The sequence below is a fragment of the Prosopis cineraria genome, unplaced genomic scaffold (genome assembly GCF_029017545.1).
Source record: "Prosopis cineraria cultivar Desert tree isolate PC_DT_omini unplaced genomic scaffold, ASM2901754v1 PC11, whole genome shotgun sequence".
NCBI lineage: Eukaryota > Viridiplantae > Streptophyta > Magnoliopsida > Fabales > Fabaceae > Prosopis > Prosopis cineraria.
The window spans coordinates 11,015,962-11,040,419 of NW_026555342.1; the positions used below are offsets into that span (position 1 = coordinate 11,015,962).

Below are 24,458 nucleotides of genomic sequence, written 5' to 3' on the forward strand. Positions count from 1 at the left end.
AAAACTATTTTAGATATGGTTGGCATTTGGGAAATAGGATTCAAAATTCCTTAATCAATTATGACTTGAACAACAACCATGTGTGTGCACGTTCATGTATTCTGTTCTGTTTCTGATTCAATACAACAACAACAACAAGCCTTTATCCCACTAGGTGGGGTCGGCTACATGGATTGTAAGATGCCATTGTGCTCTATCATTTATCAAGCTTTTAGGAATATTATTAATTAAGAGATCGCGTTCAACAACTTCCAAGAATGTTCTCTTAGGCCTTCCTCTACCTCTCTTAATCGGACTCAAAGTTATATGTTCCACTCTTCTCACTGGTGCCTCCCTTGGTCTTCTTTGTACATGCCCAAACCATCTCAACCGATTTTCTACCATTTTTCCTCAATAGGTGCCACCCTCACTTTTTCGCGTACGTACTCATTTCGAATTTTATCTTTACATGTATGTTCACACATCCATCGTAACATTCTCATCTCTGCTACTCCAACTTTATGCTCTTGCTGTCCCGTTAGAGCCCAGCATTCACTACTATATAACATTGCCGGTCTGATAGCAGTGCAATAAAACTTTCCTTTAAGTTTATTAGGCACCTTACGGTCACAAATAACTCCTTTAGCTTTTCTCCAATTAAACCACCCAGCTTGAATTTTATGTGAAATATCTCCACTGATTTCGCCATCATTTTGAATAATGGCTCCCAAATATCTAAACTTTTCCACTTGAGGTATAATTTGATCTCCCAATTTCACTTCCAAATTATTGTCGAATATTCCTTTGCCAAATTTACAATATAAATATTACGTCTTACTTCTACTCAGACGAAAACCTTTCGACTCCAATGTCCTCCTCCATAACTCAAGTTTACAATTAACCTCTTCTCTTGTCTCTGCTATAAGAACTATATCATCCGCGAAGAGCATACATTTCGGGATTTCCTCTTGAATATGTTCCGTCAAAACATTTAAAATCAAGTTGAACAAATAAGGACTCAGAGATGATCCCTGATGTAGTCCAATCTTTATAGGAAAATCCTTTGTTTGACCACTAGGTGTTCTTATACTAGTTTTTACCCCCTCATACATATCTTGTATGGCTTTAATATAAGCAATCCGTACTCCCTTTTTTTCCAACGCTTTCCAAAGCACTTCTCTTGGTATACGGTCATAAGCTTTTTCCAAATCAATAAAAACCATGTGTAGATCTTTATCTTTACAACGATACTTTTCCATTAATCCCCTTAGTAGATAAATCGCCTTTGTAGTTGATCTACCTGGCATAAAACCAAATTGATTCTCAGAAATACTTATCTCCAATCTCAACCTGTGCTCAATTACTTTCTCCCACAATTTCATTGTGTGGCTCATGAGTTTAATCCCTCTATAGTTAGTACAATTCTGAATATCTCCTTTATTTTTATAAATAAGAATTAATGTATTTCTCCTCCACTCATCAGGCATTTTCTTGGACCGTAAAATCACATTAAATAACTTAGTTAACCATCTCACCCCTTCTTCACTTAAACATTTCCACGCTTCGATAGATATACAATCAGGTCCGTTGGCTCTACCATTTGCCATTTTCTTAAGAGCTTCCTTTACCTTCTTATCACGTATTATTCAATAGAATGACAAATTTTGTTCTCCTTCACCAGTTACTAAATCCTCCAAGTTACTAGATGAATCCTCTCCATCATTGAAAAGTTTAAAAAAGTCTCCCATCTATTTTTAATTTCATCATCTGTAACTAAAATTCTTCCCTCTTCATCCTTAATACACCTTACCTGTTTTAGATCTCTTGATTTTCTTTCCCTACTCTTGGCAATCTTATAAATATTTTGCTCTCCTTCCTTCGTCTCAAGGTTCTTATAAAATTCTTCAAAAGCTTTAGAACGAGCTTCACCCACAGCTCTCTTAGTTTCCTTAGCCATACGGTACCTCTCCCAATTTTCCTCATTGTTACACAAATGTATGGCTTTAAAACAGTTCTTCTTATACTTGATTTTGTCCTGTACACTATTATTCCACCACCAAGACTCCTTATCTCTCAGACCAGAACCTTTCGATTCTCCCAAAACTACTTTTGCAACCTCCCATATCTTTTTAACCATATCCTCTCATATGATGTTAGCACTTCCCTGAGATTCCCAAATTCCTTTATCCAAAAGATTTCGCTTGAAAATATCTTGCTTCTCACCTTTTAATTGCCACCACCTAATCCTTGGTGTTACTACTTGTCAACGTTTTTGGATTTTACTCATAATACACACATCAAGGACTAGGACCCTATGTTGTGTCGTTACAGCATCTCCGGGGATCACCTTACAATTTTTACAAAGTTTTCTATCTGTGTTCCTAACCAAAAGAAAATCAATCTGCGACCTTGAGGCTCCACTTTTGTAAGTGATGAGATGCTCATCTCTCTTCTTGAAACAAGTGTTGGCAATCTTAAAATCATACGCCAATGAGAAATCAAGAACAGTTTGTCCTTCATTGTTTAGCTCTCCAAAACCAAAACCACCATGCACCCTCGCATACTGACCAGCTTCCCTCCCAACATGCCCATTAAAGTCTCCTCCAATAAAAATCTTTTCACTCTGTGGTATATGTCGAATCAACCCCTCTAGATCCTCCCAAAATAATTCCTTAAGACTGGCTTCTGTCCCGACTTGCGGCGCATAAGCGCTAACAATATTAACAGTCTCACGTCCAATTATTATTTTTAAGGAAATAATTCTGTCTCCAATTCTGCTAACTTCTACAACGTTCTTCTTCCACTCCTTATCTATAATGATGCCTACTCCATTGCGTGCACTTACTTTTCCTGTATACCAAAGTTTGAAACCTTGAATATCCTTAACTTCTTCTCCACGCCATTTTGTTTCTTGCAGGCAAAGGATATTGATTTTCCTTTGAATCATAACCCCTACAACCTCTAAAGATTTACAATTTAATGTCCCAACATCAAGTAAAATTATATTAACAAGAACTGAAGCATCATCACCATAGATTACCAACTAAAAATCTAAAATACAATACAGAATCGGGTCAACTTTAAAGCACACTCAAGTAACTCCAAAAATGGAGGAATAAAGGTAGAGCTATCACTACAGACCTAAAGTAGCATCCAAGACAAGATGTGCACTTGTTGCTTGAGAGGCCTTTGCAGTATAAGCCTTGAGGGCATCATCCCATCTCTGCAGTTTCTCATACCTGAAGGATTGCTTATAAGCCCATGATATTTCTGAGACTTTCTTGTGATGTATTAAAGTTGCATATGCCAAAGAGGCAAACATCTATTAAATATAAACACTGAAATGTTAAACATCACCATGACTCTTTTAGCTGGAAATCTAGATGGTGTTGAGCATGGGTCAATATCCCAACTGCAGCCTGCAAAATAAGGTGTTTGGATGAAAATATAACACACCATGTCCATCAGCGATAACAAAGTCGACCTAGAGAGCAGCAAACTATAACAAAATTTATTGGAAGCAATTTGTCTTCACACAAACCTCATGTTGGTGTAATTGGTTGTTTATATGAATAAGAGCTTCAACTACAGCAACTGGGTTTGCATCCATCTTTTTAGAACATGCTTCTTCAAATTCCATTTCTTTGTAGTGCAAGGCTTTTGCAAATGCTCGACACTGAATATGACATAGGAAAGTGAAAGTGTACGAAACAGACACAACATGAAAAGGCAAAGTGATGTTAAAAGATGTATTAAGCAGCATCAGTTGAAAGCACACAATAAAGATATGTATGGACCTTTTCAGCAAGAGCACCAAGAAGGCGAATATCTATTGGAAGAGGTTTTTCATCATGCTCCATGAACTCTGCCTGCAGTCCAATAATAACTAGATTAAAAGGAGGGTAAATTATAAAAGCATAAAAGATCATACTTTTGTCTCTTTCCCATGAATCTTAAAGTTGGATGTCCTAAAAGATGAATGACATGAAACCCTTGTTTTCAATAAAAAATAGTAACAACCTTTCCAGACAATTTTTGTTCACAAATTTATCACAATTTGGTTTAATAATTAAATGAATTCTTAAGAAAATAATACAGCTTATTTTTCAAAACCAGTCATTTATAATATAAAAAGGTCCAAAAGGGGCTTCAACCCTCAAGCACCAATAAGTTTGTTTGGCGACAATTTATTTCCAGCTGCTAGCTTCATGACCTCCTGCATGAACTAATTACTTCATGACAGTTATTTGAGCGACAAGTTTGTTTAAACAAGATCTTTTAAACCAAAGATTGGCATATTTAAACGCATCAAAGTTTGCTTAGTCATTTTCAAACCATAATATGAATATCTTCTGCAATGTAATTCACGTCAACCAATATAGACAAATCCACTTTTACTCTCAAAATCTACTGCATGAGCCCACAGAAGCATTTTCTTTAATTATTTTAAAATTTTGCATTTCAGAGAACCCCAACGATAAACTCTTCATGCAAGATGGCAAAATAAGTAAGCACCCTAAACTAAACTAGAAAGACAGGAAATTATCAAAAATAAATGAGAGAAAAATAAAATAATATATAATCAACATCTCAGGATTCTATTAATAATTAGAGAGAATAATTTCTGTGAGAATGTAAATTGAAATCCAAATCACAAGCAGTATAATTGTGCACATCTATCAGCCGCCGTGCCAGATCATTTAAAGAACATATCCTTGGATTTAATTCTCACCCTTGGAATTATTGAAGTAGATGTGTTCAATCTATGTATGAAAACATTAAAGACTCATGAGACAAGTTAACATTATCAAAGTAAAGATGAGAAAGTATACCAAGTTAAGAAGAGTTGCCAAAATTTCAGGAGGAATATTTGGAGATGAAAAGGCCATTTCTAGATTTCTGACCAACTGTTTTTGGCTACTCTCATTCAGCTGTGCCCAACAGCTGACAAATCCAGCTGCAAACAACTCTCGCCCAACAAAAGGCTGCCAAAAGCACATCAGAAGTGAAATTAATGACAAAAAAACTTGTCAATCAGTTATAGCAATAGCCAATAAAACCTGCAATTGTGCAAGCCTGGCACAGGTTCGAAGGGCTGGTGAAGGAGATTCCTTTAGCAGTTGAATGCTAAAATGCCTCATCCATTCTGCCCAATCTTCTCTAGTACTTCGCTGAGAAGCCTCCCCTGCTGTCCGTAATCGACCATCATTGACCTGTATAAAAGAAACGTAAGCCCCAAATACAAAACATACCAGAGGGTAAAACACTTCAGTGTGTCAGACCATACAGGATCATATTCCTATAAATTCAATTTCCAGTTCTTAGCTCATGTTCCACACAGTGCTCATTCCCCTAAAGTCTGCTAAATGTCTTCTCGTGATTCTGAGATTAAAATTAAATTATTTTTATACTATAAAGCTTCCAGTCTTTCATTTGGACTGCAACCATCGACAGGATTAGACAAAGTATCACAGGTTGACAGACTAGACAGAGATCTCGTCCAAAGTCTCTGCTATAAAGTTCTCAAATTCTAAGACATGCAGCCTATTATTCTCACATGGTTCAGCATCCAGACATAAAGGTTTTTTCTTTTTTTGTGAAATTGAATTCTGTACAGAGAGGTGGCAGCACTTTTTCATATTTTATTTCAGAGGTTTAGGGAGGAATAAAGAGGGCATGGCCCTTTTGAAATCTGTAATGAACGCTGTCATTTGATGATAACAGTTAAAGAACAAAGCAACAGTTAACAAGGATAACAATTTTTCCGTAGCTTCCTTATGGAATCAACTGCCTTTCTTAGACTCTACAGAGTGCTCAGCTAATGGCTACTCCTTCTGTTTTCAAATACAAGAGAAACTACCATGCGCCTCTTTGTTTTTATTTATAAGCAAAACTACAAATTTCAAGAAGCATTTGTCACAATTTTCTCAAATTGTCCCTCATAAAGTCAATGTTTATTTTCACTAAACAGATTTGTTTCATTAATTACAACGATAATTGATAGGTAAGAATAATTTGGAAAGATATAAAGATGAGGGAGGGAGCGGAAATGAATGAGAGAAGAACAGGGAGATAGAGAGAGCAGGAAAGAAGAGAGATTAAAGAGGAGTTGAGAGAGATTGAGAAATAGAGATTGCACTGAATATGTCTTACTTTCATAAAAAATCAAAATACAATTATCAGCCTATATATAGATGTCCCTTCCCAACGATCTTCCCAACGGCTATATTAACTAACTAATCAATTATATCCTAATTACAAATTTATAACAATAATTTAGCCCAAATTTTTAAATTCAGACATAATCATTATACTTTAATCAGCTTTCTTAAACTATGTGAATTTGTTACTTTCTCCTATATTTGAAAATGGAGAGAGTATTTAGAAAGCTTTCTCTTTGCAACGGTTAAGTTTTGATTGGTTAATGTGCTTTTCTTTTTTCTTTCCCCCACTAATTTAATATCAAAGACCGCTTCAATATAAAATCTTAAGCTGTTCTTTAAGATGAAAAAAATTATTGATGAGAAGAGAAAACAATACAAAAAAGTACACAAGTACAGGATGAGACATCTTCAAGCAAAAGAAAAAAAAGTATCGTATCTCAACTCTTCATGCCACGAGCTTTTCCACTCCTTTCATATATCGATCTTTCCAAAACCTTTCCTCATAAATTTTATTTTCAGATCCTTACTTTACTAATTCTCCTACAAGGGAAAGTTTTATTCTCGATAAGCCATTGAGCATGCTCAGTGGCTATTTAAGTTTCCCAAGGATTGCACCAAAGGTTGGAACTATACTATAAATCACTAGAAAAAGTTACCTGATGGCCTCTTAGTTTCTGGACATCAGATCCATCTTCATAAGGATCATTCTCCAAATCATCTAAAGGGTCACTGATGACCTCAACAGGAGGTCGCCGATTAAATCTTTGAATAGCTGTGCTACCAACAATTAATGGTTCCCGTCTTTGAAGATGCCCTTCAATTTCCTCAAATTCCTTGTGCTGAAGCAACATAAACTATCTTAAAACTTTCCAATGCAAAATAGATGTTAATCACACACTAAAATAAATAAAATAAAATAAGGAAAAAGTCAAGGACCCGTATGCGATATTTAAGTAGAAGCTTGTGTATGGATGGAACAAAAAGCGTGAAATCCTCGCCAAGGGCATGAGCCAGACAACAAAGTGCATCAATGGCATCCTTTCGGAGCTCGTCATTTTTCCTGTAAATAAGAAGTAAAATCACTAGAGTCACAACACCAAATGACAGAGAAGAATGCCAAAGACTAATATGAACAAAATGAGGAGGATTATCAGGAAGAAATTAAATAATAGAATCTGAGGACTCACCCATCCAAAACTAGCTTCAAGTGATGCACAAGAGAAGATATGTGACCAGTGACCTGATAATGGAAGAGGAAAATATTGATAACAGGGCAGAACCATCGTGACAAAACAAAAACAAAAAACAAAAACAAAACAAAACAAAAAAGCACTTTATCTTGCATAAACGAATTATATTTATGCACTTAGAGCGAGTGGCATAATAACTAACTTACCTGCACACGGGGGATCAATCTTGTCAATGTTTTTATTGCAGCACGTCTGGTGTCTACCGAAGCATCCACTTTAAATAAGCGCACAAGTGCAGGAAGTAGAAGATGCATATGTTCATCCAAAGTCCCTACATAACAAAGAATACATGGTTAGCCATCTATTCACATAATATATATACACACACACAAAACTAATTCATGTTAGTACAGCAAAATCAAATTAACCGGGTCTTACACACATGAAAACCTCGGCACCAAGCTAACGAAGTTTTATTCAATATCCAGTTATTTTTGCACTAAAATAATACAGAATATCTTCTTTATGAAATAATGTTTTTAGAGAAGTACAAAGGCAGACAAAACAAAAGGTAAATAAAAATTAGTTCAATAGAACTCTCCAATCCATAAGCAAATTCATAAAAAAAAATCTGAATATATCAAACACTTAAACCAAAATGGTATTAAAGATCTCCCTACAACCACCGTACGTCAAAAGGTTAAGATGTAGGTCAATGACAATGAAGAGTTCCGTTATTATCTCCAAAACTTCTCAACACGCAAAATCTTTTTGGGCTTGAAGCTTGGACAATGCCTAACCCCACCATACCTGTCCTGAAATATTAATTTTGGAGGCACAAAATAAACAACCATTTGTCATGAGACTCGTGACCATTTACTCCAAAAGTTTGAGCTAAAAGAAAATGGTCAAGAAATAGCTTTACTAGCATCACAAACAAAAAATCAGTTATTCAAAACTTCAGCATCCCACTCCAGCCATAAACTCCATAAACCCACAAAAAAGCACAGACAAAATCATAAGCTCTCTCTTTTTAATAACAAAAGGTAGTAAAGCTAAACAGTACACGCCCGAGGAGCGGTGACCCCAATCCAATCATTAAAACAAGAGGGAGTAATCCAGAAGGGGGTTCGTAAAACCAGAAGCTCTTTCTTCCACCAACAATGGTCAAAACAAAAGTCAGAAAGAGAGTAATACATAATATACTACAGAAAAAAGCACTAACCACCGAACACTTCAAGGGTGTGGAGAATGTCCAGAACATAAGTGTAGTCATTGCATCGTTCTGCATCACTAAGGACTTGAATACAGCCTGGAAGAATAACTGGAAGGTATGTTCTGAATTCATCATTGAGAGCCAAGCAAAGCTGTTCAACTAGGTGAAGAACCTGAAACAATAACATAAGTAAATATAACACAGATCGCACATGCGATGATCCTTACAAAATCCACCAATTCAGAAAAATTGCCAAACTTACTGGATAGCCACGGGAAGGACGTGCTGGTGCTGGATGAGTGAATGATGACCACAATTCCGATATCAAAGAAAGCAACTCTTGCAAATATTTACGAATGTGCTACACAACCACATCACATTACATGAACATGATAGTCAAACAGAAGATCATATAACAATTTATTCATGCTAGAATGTACCTGGCGCACAATAGATACCAACGTTCCAAGCTTCCATGTAATGAAGTCTTTCAGACTATCTTCACATGTACGGACAGTATGAAATAGATCAGGTAACACCTAAAAGAAAGAAAAAGTTAAGATAATGTGTGTAACAAACAAGTGAGAAGACTTTGATGTCCACTCCCAAATGTACCACTACCTCTTGTGCCAAAAAAGAACTCAAATGCCATGCCATGGATGAATATGCTACAAAATAACTAGTTTTGGATAAAAGGAGAAAGAATGGCAGCAAAAAATTATACCCAAAGTGGAGGACAAGCCAAAATGTCTCAAAAAATTATACAATCTCTCTATATGTAGAAATAGAAATTCCCTTAAAACATCAATGAAATGTGCCCAATAGTGTCGTAAAAAAATACAAGCAAGACATCAATAACAGTAAGTTCAGACAGAATGAAGGTAGAAAGGATGTAACATCCATTACAAAGTGCAAGATCAAGACTAACCTTTGGCAGATAAGGTACGCAGCCAAGTCCCATTGACTAACCTCACAAAGAAGAAATACAATCAAATTGGCACCAAGAACAACAATAAATAAGAAAGAATTACACTAATTATTTAAACATATAATCTAATAAAAGACAAGGGCATCAACAATGAGTTTTAAAAAAAAAATCATCTACAAATAACATTTTCATTTTCATGGATGAAAAAAAAAATTGTGTTTTGTGCGGTTTCACTTTTGGTTCTACCCCTAGTCTCCTGAGAAGAAAAAAGATAACAACTTTATGCATACCTTGAATATGAACATGAGGGACCCAACCACCTTTAGGTGGTAGCTGGCAAGTGATGGATCCCTCAATATACGCATAAGGGAATTAATTGCAACCTGAAATAATAAAAGGATAATTTTAAACTTACAATAAAAAAAACAAACAAAAAACTCCTGAGGGATTTCCATAACTCCATAAGCTACCGTGGAATAATAGTCTTCTGATGACACAAAAGAAGGCCACAGGTCCACGGGAAACTCATCCACAGACTGCATATGTTGTCCAGAATCACTGGCAGGACGTGTAACTTCTCCATGAGGCCCTGGTAACCTAACTTGATTTCGTTTATGCTCATGAGGATCTAGAGCACCCATAATCCCGAGTACCTGTCAGAACCCCAGGATATTTTAGTTACAAGTTTGTGTCAGTGGCATAAGGAATTATATACTTAGTTCTAAAGTTACCTTCAACACTTCTCGTCTGGTGGACCATACTAATTCACCATTCAGTAATTTTAAGAGTAAGCCAAGTAACTGGGGATACTCATTATATGGAGTTATGACGTAACTGTCCTTGACAAGAATTTGAACTCCATCAATATAGCACAAAATGAGAAAATGAATTCAAATTCCAATTCATAAACAAACAACATACAGAGAGACAAGCAAACTGGCAACAGTTTTCTACTCATGGTCTTTCCAGTCCCCACATGATACATGAAAACATCAATCATAATTTTGTTAAAAAAAAAAAAAAGCAGTTTCCCCTCACATAGTCAATCTCAACGATTTGACCAGACAAAAAGTAGGAACTCTATCACAAAGTCTGATTTTTGCAATAATTTGGAATATTTGGAAGGGAGATGGAATGCTGATTGTTCAAAAGGTTTACTTGTCTTTATACACACCTCAGAAAAGGATTTGTTTAGGACTTCTAAGCAGTGCTTGTCTTGGGACATTTTTAAGGGAGTATCTCCTTTGAGTATGCAAAGGGAATGGGCAGCTTTGTCGCACATTTAACTCTTTTGTTTGGTACAGTTGCACATTTAACTTTTAATTTCATTTCCTTTTCTTATTCAGTTTTAGTCTTGGAGCTTCTTCCTTAGAAGATACCCCATCCTACTCACAGTGCATCTTCTGTCGTTCATCTAACTCCTCTTTTTATGAGTTTTATCTAATCCACACACATGCAAATCTGTTCTTTGTCCTTTCAGAAGGCTAAAGTTCCCTCCAAGTTGAACACTTTTGCCAGGTATGAACTCAATGGAATTAACTGAAATGATCTGCTAGACTTGTAAGTTTCATGAGCCTCTTTCTCAGGATATTTGTTTTATGTGCTCTCAGCGTTCAGAGACAAACAGTCATTTTATTTTTCACCATGAAGGTGGATAGTAGCCTTGCAATTGACTAGTGGATGTTTTTCAAAAGCTATTGGTTTGTGCAGACTCTTGACTCTTAAAATAGATCATTTGGAAGAGCATTGTTTTCACAGCCTTGTGGTGTTAAAAGCTGGATTAAAATAGGCAATTTTTAACCAGAGATCTTTTCTATTACTACAGGATAGAAAGAGTAGCGAGGTCCATTGGGCTGCAGGTTTTTACTTTCAGACAAATGGACTCTAGAGTGCTCTTTTAAAATTTTATTTAGGCCTCAGGGCAGCGTGACTTTTAACAGTTTGTTAAATAATGTTATATATCCCAGAAAGATTCATCGTATGAAGAAAAAAAAAAGCAAGTAACATTTTTGTCATAAAAACAAAATATGAGTACATACCCAGTGCTCTGTACAACTTGACCGAGTGTAATAACAGCCACTTCACGTTTTGAGACAGCTGCCCCATCCAATAATGCTTCAACAATTAGAGGCATAAGTTCAGGAATGTATTGCATCATCTCAAAACCACCCTAATCAGAATCACAACCCAAAATATGTAGGCTATCAAGTTTTTTAAAGAAAAATTTGAAAGCAAGCATATCATGGAAAGAGAAAAGTTCTCACCACTCTGGCAAGATCCCCCACAGTTACAAGAACTCCACTTATAATTCCAGTATTGGCATTGACATCAATAAGTCTGGCTACAAGCGCCTGATATAATCAGAAATTTACTGAGAAGCCAGAAAAAGAAACAAAACAAGAATTTATCTCAAACATTACAACTAGTTAAACCTTATGAATTGGAGCAATGTATGGAAGTATTAGCCTTTCACAATTCCTTATCAAACAACCAAGTAATTTTGCACTTTCTTCTTTGCATTTGCTATCTGCACTGCTGACATAAAAAGATAATTCAAAGAGAATAAAAAAACTGTCCCACAAAAGCAACTCATAAGATATTTCCATGTTTATTCATCAACAATAGAATAAACCCTTCAAAATCACCTCTGATCTAAGTATGTTAACAACTGTATTAGATGGCGGCGAAGTGCAGGAAGAACATATGCAGGATTTTTCTCCGATAGCCTTCCAGCAACAGAGATTGCATACTCTCGAACATCATAATCCTACAGAAATAGACTCAATTATCAACAGGATGTAACAAGATGGAGCTTCAAGAACAAAATACAGGAAACTAAAGTTCTACACAAGTGCAAAGAAGCACTTATTTTTCTTTCTTTGAATTGTAAGGCTATACTAAAACATCTCCATTAACTGAATAGTCAGATGAGCTTATATTCCCCTAATACCAGATGCATTTTCATCCTAAAAACTCCCAATGCCTAGTTCAATGCACCATGAATCACCAAAAGGCCAAGTTAATGCTTACAAAACTTAAAGCAAGGCAGGTTAGTCTAATATTTCAAAAGCTCGTGTAATCATAGGTTATAAAAAAATCTAGGGGAAGGTGAACATAATTTACTGTAAACAAATGAAGGAAAAGACATAAATATTAACCAACAAACGAAGCACATGCACTCCCTAAACCCAAAGAAGAAACCTTCAAGCTGTCCAACACCCTATAAAATTCATGAGACATTCATTTGGGTGCAGCAGAGGAAAACAATCACTAAGATAGCTACAAACCAGAAAGAAAATGTTATATCCAACACAATCACCAAGATAAGAATCAACCCTTTGACCAAAAACATGAAGGGGGGAAAAAAAAGATAATGATCACCCACTGATACGGAAGCCCAGACGATAAACTGAAATCATATATTCCAGTGGAGCATAATGAAAAATTGAGGACCAAGAAAACAAAACTAAAATCAAAAGGCAATAGCATCAAAAAACTTTCCGAATGTGATGTATTTTGTTCAATAAGCAATAAATTACAGGAAGCAGATACTTTGCACACAAGCCCTTACCTCTCTCTTTTTTAATTCCCAGGAAAGGGGGGACAGGAGTTCTTTGTGAACCTACTAGTCTAGCAGTCATACCTCATCATTTAAAGCAGCAAATACTGCACTCAAATTATCAGCCTGTGCCAAGTACTCATCAAAACCTCTATCTCCATGCAGAGAAGTAAAGATAGAGTGGCGGACATTAACATCAGCATCTGCTACAGCCGAAATGAGAAGCTTCTCCACAAGCTGCATGGTGTCAATCAAGCATATCAACTAAGTGAATCATCACCTAAGAATAAGATCCAAAAAAATAACAGAAGCACTGAAAGACTGATGTTTGTAATACAAAAGAACTAGTCTGCTGGATGAAATTAAATAAGAATATCCTTCTGCAAAATCATATCACAGATTATGAGTTAAAAAATTCCCCACCACCCCCCCCAAAATTACATTTTGTTTATATTTCTTTTCTATATTTTCTAATTAGTAATCCACCCAATGGTTAGGGGTGCGTTTGGTTTTCCTACTTTTCACGTTTAGAAAACAAAATTTTACTTTCAGAAAGTTGAAAGTTGTTTGGGTGAAATATTTTACAAAAAAACACATCCTGAAAGTACATTCAAACAGTAGCTGAAAGTGAATTTCTGAGACATAACTATTTGAAGCTTTTGAAAAGTGGATTTGAAAAGTAGAATGTTATTTGACCATACTATCCCCAGTTTAACCTCTTTTTTTATTTAAAAAATATTTAATTCATTAAAAATATAAATAATAATTAGGCATCACATTTTTAGCATTTTAAATTAAATAATTAATCATATTAATTTTTAGCATTAATATATAATAAAAATTACAAATCTTTATCACATTTTTTAAAATTACAAATTAAAAAAATACAAATAACTAGAGATTAAATTTGTAGCATTATAGATCAAAATTTATGTTATTTAAAATATTTATCACATTTTTTTAATATTTCAAACACATTACATTTGTATAATAAAAATTACAAATCATCATAAATTAATGTCCTTTTTGGTAATTGTTTATTCAAAAGAACATTTCATTATCACAAATCAAACAACTTTCAGTGTACCAAACTGACTTTTGAAAAAAATGTATCCAAACACAAATTTCATTACAACAACTGACTTTCACCAAATCGACTTTCACCAAATGAACTTTTGACAAACTAAAAACCAAACACACACTAGGTAATTTTCCTTTTCCACTCCATCCCTTCCGATCTAAAACTTCTAAGCATGCCCTAAGGACTAGCACCCTTATGGAAATCAAAGGTCCCACGAAGATGAAGTCTTCCAATCGAACTGCAGTGCTTAGCAGCATTAATATGGGGGCAAAATTACAAGTTATCGCCCTTGGTTTGGCTTGAGTTTAAATAGTCCGCCTGTAGTCTGAACCAACCCATTCAACTCCCCCAAGGTTTGTTGGGATTTTTAATCTTGATTTGAACCAAAAAAAACATGTGAATACTAAAAAGATTAACAAAAAAGTCCGTTTTGAGTTGAAAAAACAAAGAAAGAAAACTAAAGAAAAAAAATAAAAGTATTACATCAACAAAAAAATATGAAATATTGAACACTAAGAACTTATCATAAATAGACACAAAAAAGAATCGTTAAAGGAGTAGCAATAAGCCAGTTACATAACTTAGAAGTGGATTTTTTTTATATACACCACAACAATCATAAATCAACTGAAAATGAAAAAACAAATTCCAAGAAATAAATTATCCATATGAACCAAAAAGTGTTTGTAAATGCCACACCTCCTCAACAAGGCGGCGCCGCTTTCCCCCTGATCTATTTGACCTACTAGAACCAAAATGGGTGCATGCTATACCAGAAAAGGAATTTGCAACTAATTTACAGCAACATAATGCAGCATCTTTTCGAGTGGCTCCATCCTCATCATCCAAGTAGATGACAACTGATTCTCTGGCAAACTCTAGTAGGTCATGGCCCTATCATAGAATAAAATAGGTTAAACCCTCTGGCAACATTCTAACAACTTGAATACAAAAAGGAGGAGAGAAAAGGCATCATTGGCAAAAATGGAAAATATGAGTCTGGTACATAGCAAACAACAGAACACACAGAACCTTGAAGTTGAAACGAGCAAGAGTCTGTAAAGCAAGTTGTACTAAGGCAGGACCACTAAGCTCTGAAACTTGCTGAGTTACATTCACCATTGTTCCTCTACCCATGCTTGCAGCAGGCCTCCCCAGAGGACAGTGGGACTTAGAGAGAACCACAGATATGCTGTCCAGTAACCGGTCCTGGATGGTTGGCAGCAATGATGGAATGCTGAAATGATAACAAATTAAACAATATTGCAATAACTTATCAAATTAACCTCTAGAAATGTATCTTAAAAAAATTCCAAACCAACCATGTACCTGGTACTTATTTGCTCCAGGGATTCCACGAGTACTGTTGAAAGACCAGCAGAAAGCATAATATCCAGAAGACTACGTACATGAGGTTCCATAGCAGGCCCCATTGCTTTTGCAATACTTCCAACACAAGCCAAGGCCTCAAGTGAAGGTTTAGTCCTACGTGGAGCAATCTACATTCATAAATGTGTCAACCTCCAAATCATGGCATCGTCACATGGAAGGAGCTGAACGTAAACTAATCAACTAACCATAAAATCCACAGAGGATATGCAAAAGGCACTAAGGTAACTAATGAATGAAGAGAGACATTAGTCAACAACTACAGCAACATACCGCCTCACGTAAGTGAATAGTTATTGTCGGCAAATAATGGATGAGTTCCCCATCCAATGCTCCAGCCATCTCCCCGAGAGCAATGAACCCACTATCACGATCTTGAGGTATTTTCAAGACAGCAAGTATATGATTCATGCATATCTGCAAGAGATTGGCACTCAATAAAATAAATGTTAGAAATTCTTATAAAAAGCTCCCATTCTCAATGGTCTTCCTCCAGCTTTGCAAAGCACAATCAAGTATTAGGAAAGTTAACATACTGTTAAGTAGTTAGTGACAAAACGATCACGCAAAAAATGTGCAATTCGAGGCAGCAGAGAAGTTATGCTTAGACGAACAAGCCGATCCCGATGCTCTAGGTATCTGAGAACAATTTCAGCAACTTCTCTGTATCTTGACATCATGAACTCACCAGTATTCCTGTCAAAAATAATAATTCATGCACTAGCTTGAACTCGCCAAATTATAATTCAATGGTAAATATCATCTTGAAAAATGGGCAAAACTTCTGCATAGTAATACAACTGTTGAAAATTCTACTGACCTTAAAAGCTCTCCAACTGCAAGCAATGAACCATGTATGCTGTGCACTGGGGCATTTTTACCTAATCCATCTTGTGTTGCCTCAAACATTCGATAATACCTGCCAATAAAAAAAAATTAAGAACTTACTCCCTCATAGAGACATTTAATTGAGGATTTTAAAGTAACCGTGCTATTAAAAAATAAAAAAATAATATATACATATATTAATAGCCAAAACCCTCCAAGAAGTCATGCTACAATGATAGAAATTAGCTTCACACAGCCAAGGTCTACTGTACTGCTCTGTTGATCCAATTAACAGGCATGTACTTGGATAGTTTCACAACCCATCCAACTCCAAAGGCTTCTATCAACACAAAACCTCCAAAGTTTCAAACACTAGTGCAATTATCGTTTCATTTTGTTCTAAAATACCATACTAATGCCCCTTTTGTAAAAGAAGGAGAACTAATCCTTATCCCACATACAACATTCGAGATATAAAATATCTATTACACCCATATTATCATTACTCAACAATTATTATTGTCTTTATTACTTCTTTTATCAAAGGACACAACAGATATTTCTCACTCACAAAATCACTTTTTTCATTGCATTCTATGTTTCAAATGGGCGGTAATAGAGTTTAGTCAACTTCAGTTTCAAATTTACAGCACCAATGAACTATGTTAGCAAACATTACGATCAACGTCAACTATCACCAAAGGCAAAATCAACATTACAACCAGATTCAGGTTGAGTATGCATGTTACACCTATGAAGTATGAACTGACCATTGAACGCGCCACCGTGTCTCACGTTTCTCGATCACGCGCAGGCAGGCACGCAATGCCTCCACAGCTCTTTCACGAACTGGCAATGCTGGATCTCTCAAAGCAACCCAGATTGCGTCAACAAATTCAGGCACATGAACATTGAAGACAGTTGAAGCATTTTCAGCCATTTCCTGCAGCAGCCAAAATATAGTCCATATATTTGGGAGAAATGGAAGATTTGAAAGATATGGGAGACCAGCTAAATAAAAGCAAATGAAGAGAATTTGCTCAAATAAGCTCAGAGTTTAAAAAAAAATGACTATCCAACAAAACCAAAATCTTCAAGAGCCTCCAGAAGGTCCAACCCAAAGAAATTAGAAAATTTCGATCTGCACAAACATTACAGACAACCAATTCACCTGGCGCAACTGAACATAAAAATGGCACTTACTTTCAAGATCAAAACAGCAGCAAACCGACGATACTCCACTCTATTACCTTTGAGCCAATCCAGAGCAATTTTAACCTAAAGACAGGATAGTTTAGAACATTCTGCTTCAAAAAAAAAACATTTTATTCTCTCAGTATGCACAAACCTGGCGTTCCACTTCATCGGCAGTCATTGCTCCACCTGCCCTGGCTAGGTGGCCTAGGACACTACTAGCATGAACCAAAATTTCAGGATCACGCTTCCCTTCAAACACATTCCGCATGTAACTGGAAAATTTTGAAACTTTAGAAGCATTCTCTCCAAGCGCCACATCAATCAACTCATCAATAGCCCTTAGAGCCCCCAAATTTTCAGCCACATCATTGCTTTCTAAAAGACTAGAAATTCGATCATACAGCTGATCCATGAAACGAGAAAAAGCTTCCCCGCTAAGGTCGCGAGCTTCTTCCTCCAGATGTTTCTTGAGAGCAAGTGAAGCACCCTCCTGAGCATTTGTGAGAAAAGAACCAAAAAGGAAAAAAATTAGTTCTTTTGTCCTTCTAGCACCATAGTTCAGCTCTCAGTCCAAAAGGGTACCCATATAACCACATCCTATCAGCATAATCTCGCGAAACCCAGTGATGCTGGGGGTCAATTAGAAGTTTCGAGCAGTACCTTGGGGTTGCCGCGAGTGCAGAGGTCAGCCAGGATCCGATTAAGTGCATCAAAGCTGCCACCGCCGGGTCCAATTGACGCAGTGCCACAGTAGCGGTGGGACTGCGACGTCGTTGCCATTTGGGTGGTCAGCCCTAAATTACAAACCCGCAGTGTCTATATGAAGAAGAAATCTTGAAACGAGAGAAATTGAGCATTCAGCTTGTGTGATGATGAAGATGACGATGATGCACTGTGACTATGAGCACGGCTGGAAGGTCCACACCGTTTCCCTGTGTCTCATTCTGCACTCTGGAATGCTGCATATAAGCAAGACGAGGTCCCCCTTAGGGTGTTGAGGGTTTCTCTCCCTTTTTCCCCCTTTTTTCTCTTAGACAGACTAAAAAAAAAAAAAATTGCATGACATGTTACCGATTTAGGAATCAGATTATCATTATCAATAATTAAGTGTACAAAATGCAACATGTAAAAAAAATAAAAAAGGCAAGTAGTTGGTTAGATAAAGTGGTGCTCCAAATTGTTCCATTCGAATAATATCACATATCTAGTCAATTCATAGAAAATTAAATTAAACAAATAGCCATTATATTTGTAAGACATGATCATATCCTATAAAATTAATATTAATATTAATATTAATGCTTTCCCAATAGCTTGAGAACATTTGAAAAATTATATCCAGTTTTTGACATTAGCGAGTTTTCTCTTTTAACGTTTCTTCTAGGCTGTCCGAGCACCGTCACTGAAACACCTGCTGCGATCCACCTCACACACCACAAACTGCACAATGGTGTCTTCATGCTTTGCTTGCTTTTACCGAGTGATAAGCCGGCCATCATGCCAAAAACGTTCCTAATTTTTGCAGTGAATCGATGAATCTTGTTTCGAAATTTTGAGTTTTTAAGCTTAGATCTCACTAATAACTCCCTAAATATGTTGTCATGCTGACAAAGTTAATATAAATAGTATGAAATATAAGCGTGATAGCCAATATATTTACAAGTTGTTAGCAATACAACTCTTCTTTTATTTATTGCATGAATATATGAAAGCGTTTTCTCATTATTTCAACTTTCCTTCATGTATATTTTGGTCAAAAAAAAAACTTTCCTTCATGTATATGTATTTTTTCAGACTTTATGCAACTTCGTATTTGTTTTTTTTTTTTTAATATCCTCAACCTACTTCACTGCAGTTTTTTTTTTGGCTAAGTACCTTGATAGGGATTAAATGTTAACAAAATACATTTTTTTAGAAAATTTTGAGTTATTATCTTTTTAAGGCTTCGCATATAAAAGAAGAATTTCGGTAAAATGCATCTAAGAAGGATTGCAATGATATTAGTATATAAAAAAAGGATGCATTTAGTTTGTTTTACACGTCAACTTTAAAAGTTTGTATTGTTACACACACATGCGCATACATGTTTTTTTTTTAACCCGGTACACACGCATACTCGTTAAAATTGATAATTAAGGTCAAACTTGAATAAGTAGCCTAAATAAGCTTGAATAATTATGATTGAGCTTGAAACTTTAAAAATTATTCTTTACTCCAAACTTGTTTGCATTGCCTAAATGAGTCATGTAAAGTCTTCCTTATTAATATCCATTTTAACTTCAATTACTAAGATAATCCAGAGATTAACCCAATAGATCACTAAGCTTGGTAAAATTTACTCAAATAGAATCTCAACTTTTCAAAAACTTTTAGAACATTTTAATATACACTTTAAAATTACAAATCAAAGTAAAATAAGTTTATAGAAGCATGGGATATGAATATGTAATAAAACATTTATATTTCAGTTGAGAAAATAGCTTATTACATCAAAACATAAGGATGTGCTGCGACACGTTTCCCTATGTGCTATATGTTGTAGCACAGGCACCATGCGCCGTGACGCATTGCACAAATCTAATAACATTGTTCTTTCATTTGATAGTAATAGGGGTGAACTTCCAACTTGTCTTATTTATTCATCTGACATTCGATTGAGGTGATATATGTGTCTATAAAAAGCTTTTTCCTAGTCATAGCCAATGGCATTAGTTTCACAATCAAATTATTTTTCAATAAAAAATTGAAAATTTATTTCTCAACTTACTCATTTTGTAAACAAACATAGCTTGGATGCCTTAATTTCACTAAGTGTTAAAAACTTAAATTACACCCTCGATCACACTTAATAAACTCGTGGACACATGTGCAATACACCACAATTATACAAATAGTATACCAATCACATTTTCAATTCTCAACCCCTTATACATAAAAACATAAGGGGGAGCCTTAATTTCATAATTCATCACATCATCCAACAAGTATGGCATATTCATTTGCATTTCACTTGTACTAATATTTTGACTCTTTTTTAGATTTTACAATTAATACATATACAACTTAAGGCCAAAAATACACAATTTTAGTTTAACCATCATAGTGCAAGTAAGTAAAAATGAATTTTTTTAGTTGGCAATATCAAAATGAATTATAAACATAATACTAAAATAAGAATGAGGCCTACAAATAGGATGAATACCATATGCCTCAAGCTGTTTCCCTCAATCCTAACCAAATGAGCTAGACCCAGTAATATTGAAGAGGGAGAGAAGAGTACAATTACCCGATAATCAAGGTATATCTAACTTATATTAATACATATTAATGAATTAGAATGCAAGTAGCTTTGTAACTATGATCAACATGTCAAACCATCATTCACTAGTTCATTTTCACATTTGACGATACTAACAACTTAATATCAGACGGTGTATTACAAGGGGCACAATACAGATAATCATGTGCCCAAAGCAAAACATATATGATCATCAAATATCAAACACATGATCACTGTGTATAACACATGTTTTAGCATTATTCTCACGAGAATTACGATATAAACAACCATATGCCTTTTGATAATAGTATGCATAATCTCACCTTCTTTATATCCTTTTTATACATTTGATATGAAATTGTGAGCTATGACATAATGGTTCATTCATGTGATGAGACTACTCTGGCCTTTCACTCATGAGAAACTACTTAACTAAGGTTATTCAATTTACTTGTGGGTCACAGTTCCCCCCAAAACTCACACCATGGGGTGTTGTTCTCCCTAAACAAGCTTCATCATTGAACAATTGAAAAATTAGAATAGGTTCAAGTCTCTTATCACAAAATAGGATAGTCCGTTGTTAAACAAGTAAGAAAATAATTATACTAATATCTAGGTAAGCTATTGAACTCCAATGGTAGCCTTACCATGTGGAGTTTTAACTCACTGCTCATCTTCCTAAACAAACTCATGCCTCACAGAATCATGCAATGCATACATACAATATCACAAATATAGTATGCAAAATACTCACTATACAAGCATGCTTAATATCATCATTATACTCATGTCACATATGATCATCACATAAATCGTTGTACTCACATTATATATGATCATCACATGAATACATAACAACAAATTATTGAACTCCACATCACATTACATCGTTAGACTCCACAAAACATCATATCATTGAGCTCCTTATCATCACAAAACTCCTTAATTTTAACATTTCATTCATTACATAAAAACACATAAATACATCACTTCAAGACTTCTCAACATCATTAAAGGAAGATTCATAATTCATGTGCCATACTTGCGTTATAATGATTTAATAATTGATGCTAATAATTCATAATTCAAATAACTAATCAACGCACAAGAGTATAAGAAGATTTCCTTTCGATTGCCTCAAACCTTTAAAAGATCAAAGGTTTACTGATGGACCCCATGGCACGGGTGACATAGCATTAATGGCAACGAAGCTTGAGGATGGTAATCATGAGCATGGTGACATAGAAGGAGCTCAATACTTCCAATTCAACGTACCTGAAGACCCATTACAACATATTGGAGGTCCAATGACAAGAGCCCGAACTAAAGTCATGAAGCAAGCCTTGTTCAGTCTTGTGCAAGAAGTTCAAGAGCTTGAAGAGCATTGGGACACTCCTCTCAAGCCCAAAGGAGAGCATCTATACGTGTGTAATGTATTTAAGATCCAAACTCATGAAGAGTCAAGCCCAAGAGATGCAGACCTCAGCCCAGTGTAAGGAAGACCACAAGTTGAGCCTCTTGCAAGCAAGGAGGTATGAAACCCTAGTAAAGAGGTTAAGGGTGGCGTGATTTTAAATACTTTATGATCCCTTGATTGTCTCCTAAATTATTTCCTATTTTAATGGTCCTTTGATTTGATTTTCTATTGAGTCTAGTCAAAGGTTAGAATTAATTATAGTATTAATTTCTAAATTTTGTAATCTCATAATTTTAGGATCACATCTCCTAAATTATGGGGCTGAATATTTTATCATTATTTTATATTATTTCTCTTTTTAGTATTAGGAAATTAGGGTTTTAATTTTAGGAAATATTTTTCTATGAGCCTATATAAATTAGGCATGCTCCCTATTGTAAACAACACAGAAGTTGAATGAAATTATTCATTTTAGAGTTTATAACTCTTGTGAGCCTTAGTACTTTGTGGTGGTATCCCGTGTGAGAAACAGACGTGATTAAGAGCGTGATCAACTCTTGTGGTGTCTTTGAAGATTGAAGTTCCTAGAGGCAGGTGCTCTAGAGGATCTTCTCCTTGATCATTATCATATTGTTTACTTCATACCTTTCTTTATTTCCGTTATAAATTTCGTCCCTTTCTTTTTGTTCTTGTGTTTTTGTTGTTTCAGGGTTTTGTCCCTAAACTAGCAGATTCTGCTTCCGCGTCCCTATCATTTACCCTCTAAATATACACTTTCAAGTCCAAAGCTTGAATGGTGCCAAGTAGTAATCACTCTACAATTATCCGCACTAATAATTTGTCAATATACTCTTTAGGATAATTTTCAACATCTACTCAATACTTTAAATTTTTAAAATCACAACCCCCTCATTTTTAATCACACTCATTGAGTTTACTAACTTGTATTAGGTCATATTAACTTCATTAAACTCTCAACCAACCATTAATAGCATTTGATCAACTCCTCTAACAATCCTCATAAATGCCATTTTTGAATATTATTGGCACCCCCACGTAAAAAACGAGCAAGGCCATAAATTTTAGATTTAAATAATCTAAATAACTCTTATCAACTTTGTTTAAGTTAACGAGTTCGGACTTATAGATTCTATAGATCGAAAATCATCTTTCTCAAATAAACCCTAACACCTCAACTCAAGAAAATGGAAGAGGAAGGAGGATAAACACTTAGAAAACTTACCTATAGTATTTAAAAGCTTTAAATACCTCCTCAATGATGACCCAATTTGTGCCTTAATAGAGCTCTTGAGTTCCTTTTTGTTTTCTCCTTCTTTTTCTCTGTTTTTTGAACTACATTATTTATGTAGAAAAATGATCATGCACTACGACACATGCCACAAGTACTGCGACATGCGATATAAAGAAGCACATACCACATTCTGATGACTCATGTACTATGACATGTGACACAGAGTCATTCCTCCTTATTTTTTCTCCTATTTCAAAGTCTAAGTGGCCCAACTTTGCTCCAAACTCAATCCTAAGGTTGAAATTATAACTCAAAACATCTATTAACTCTTTGTAACTACACACCATATTAATCTACTTAGTTAACTGATGCACTCAATTATGTTTTACCACAAGTATACGGTTCGTAAATTAGTAAGTGACAAATCAAGGTCGATCCCACAAGGAATTAAGTTAATTGAAAATTAGGCAATAAAGTTTCCATTTTCGTTTAAGTTGAGCAAGGCAAGATTTGGATTTGAAATTGCAAAATAAAGATTAAAAGTAGAAAAATGTACTAAAATTAAAATTTCAACAATCACAAATAGTCAAAGCAACCTAGGGTGGCTAATCCCTTCTTCAATTCATAGAGCATGTAATTACCTGAATAAATTTACTTAATAGTAATTTGCTAATCTAAAGTATTAATAGGAAAAATTATCTTCTGATTAATTACACCCCTTTCTTGAATTAATATGCTATTCTTAATGCAATTACCCAAGAGGCAAAAAGGCACAAACTCATTTTAATGTGATTACATGGGTCCAGTAGGTATATTCCCATTCTATTGTAAATTAGAATAAATTTCAATCTCACATTACTCAATCTAATAGTTTAGTTTAGATTTTCCTTTTCCAAGGCCACACTTAAACCCTAAATTTACACTCAATGATGGTCAAGCATTAAGCAGACAAATAAGCCCAAGATTAAGTAAGTAGAA

The 24,458-nt window shown here is 35.2% G+C and overlaps 1 protein-coding gene across 3 annotated transcripts in view; it reads right to left on the reverse strand.

The window, feature by feature from the left end:
* Positions 1-18,528, reverse strand: part of LOC129285846 (serine/threonine-protein kinase TOR) — a 29,516-nt gene extending 10,988 nt beyond the window's left edge. Inside the window, exons 1-32 of one of the 3 annotated variants that reach the window (XM_054921782.1) lie at positions 18,192-18,528; positions 17,683-18,021; positions 17,538-17,612; positions 17,105-17,277; positions 16,327-16,425; positions 16,043-16,202; positions 15,780-15,923; positions 15,447-15,616; positions 15,150-15,354; positions 14,817-15,011; positions 13,121-13,273; positions 12,123-12,244; positions 11,910-12,009; positions 11,742-11,828; positions 11,517-11,647; positions 10,209-10,311; positions 9,948-10,130; positions 9,768-9,860; positions 9,478-9,513; positions 8,990-9,088; positions 8,812-8,910; positions 8,559-8,721; positions 7,540-7,664; positions 7,331-7,383; positions 7,080-7,203; positions 6,800-6,982; positions 5,040-5,192; positions 4,812-4,964; positions 3,777-3,848; positions 3,521-3,655; positions 3,337-3,398; positions 3,121-3,218 (exon numbers count right to left, since the gene is read on the reverse strand). In XM_054921782.1, coding sequence (XP_054777757.1) covers positions 3,121-3,218; positions 3,337-3,398; positions 3,521-3,655; positions 3,777-3,848; positions 4,812-4,964; positions 5,040-5,192; positions 6,800-6,982; positions 7,080-7,203; positions 7,331-7,383; positions 7,540-7,664; positions 8,559-8,721; positions 8,812-8,910; positions 8,990-9,088; positions 9,478-9,513; positions 9,768-9,860; positions 9,948-10,130; positions 10,209-10,311; positions 11,517-11,647; positions 11,742-11,828; positions 11,910-12,009; positions 12,123-12,244; positions 13,121-13,273; positions 14,817-15,011; positions 15,150-15,354; positions 15,447-15,616; positions 15,780-15,923; positions 16,043-16,202; positions 16,327-16,425; positions 17,105-17,277; positions 17,538-17,612; positions 17,683-18,021; positions 18,192-18,311 — 4,207 coding nt within the window. In that variant the 5' untranslated portion in view covers positions 18,312-18,528. Of the gene's footprint in view, positions 1-3,120; positions 3,219-3,336; positions 3,399-3,520; positions 3,656-3,776; positions 3,849-4,811; positions 4,965-5,039; positions 5,193-6,799; positions 6,983-7,079; positions 7,204-7,330; positions 7,384-7,539; positions 7,665-8,558; positions 8,722-8,811; positions 8,911-8,989; positions 9,089-9,477; positions 9,514-9,767; positions 9,861-9,947; positions 10,131-10,208; positions 10,312-11,516; positions 11,648-11,741; positions 11,829-11,909; positions 12,013-12,122; positions 12,245-13,120; positions 13,274-14,816; positions 15,012-15,149; positions 15,355-15,446; positions 15,617-15,779; positions 15,924-16,042; positions 16,203-16,326; positions 16,426-17,104; positions 17,278-17,537; positions 17,613-17,682; positions 18,022-18,191 lie in introns of those variants that run through there. The other 2 variants (XM_054921781.1, XM_054921784.1) reach the window with 2 other exon arrangements.
* Positions 18,529-24,458: the final 5,930 nt, after the last annotated feature.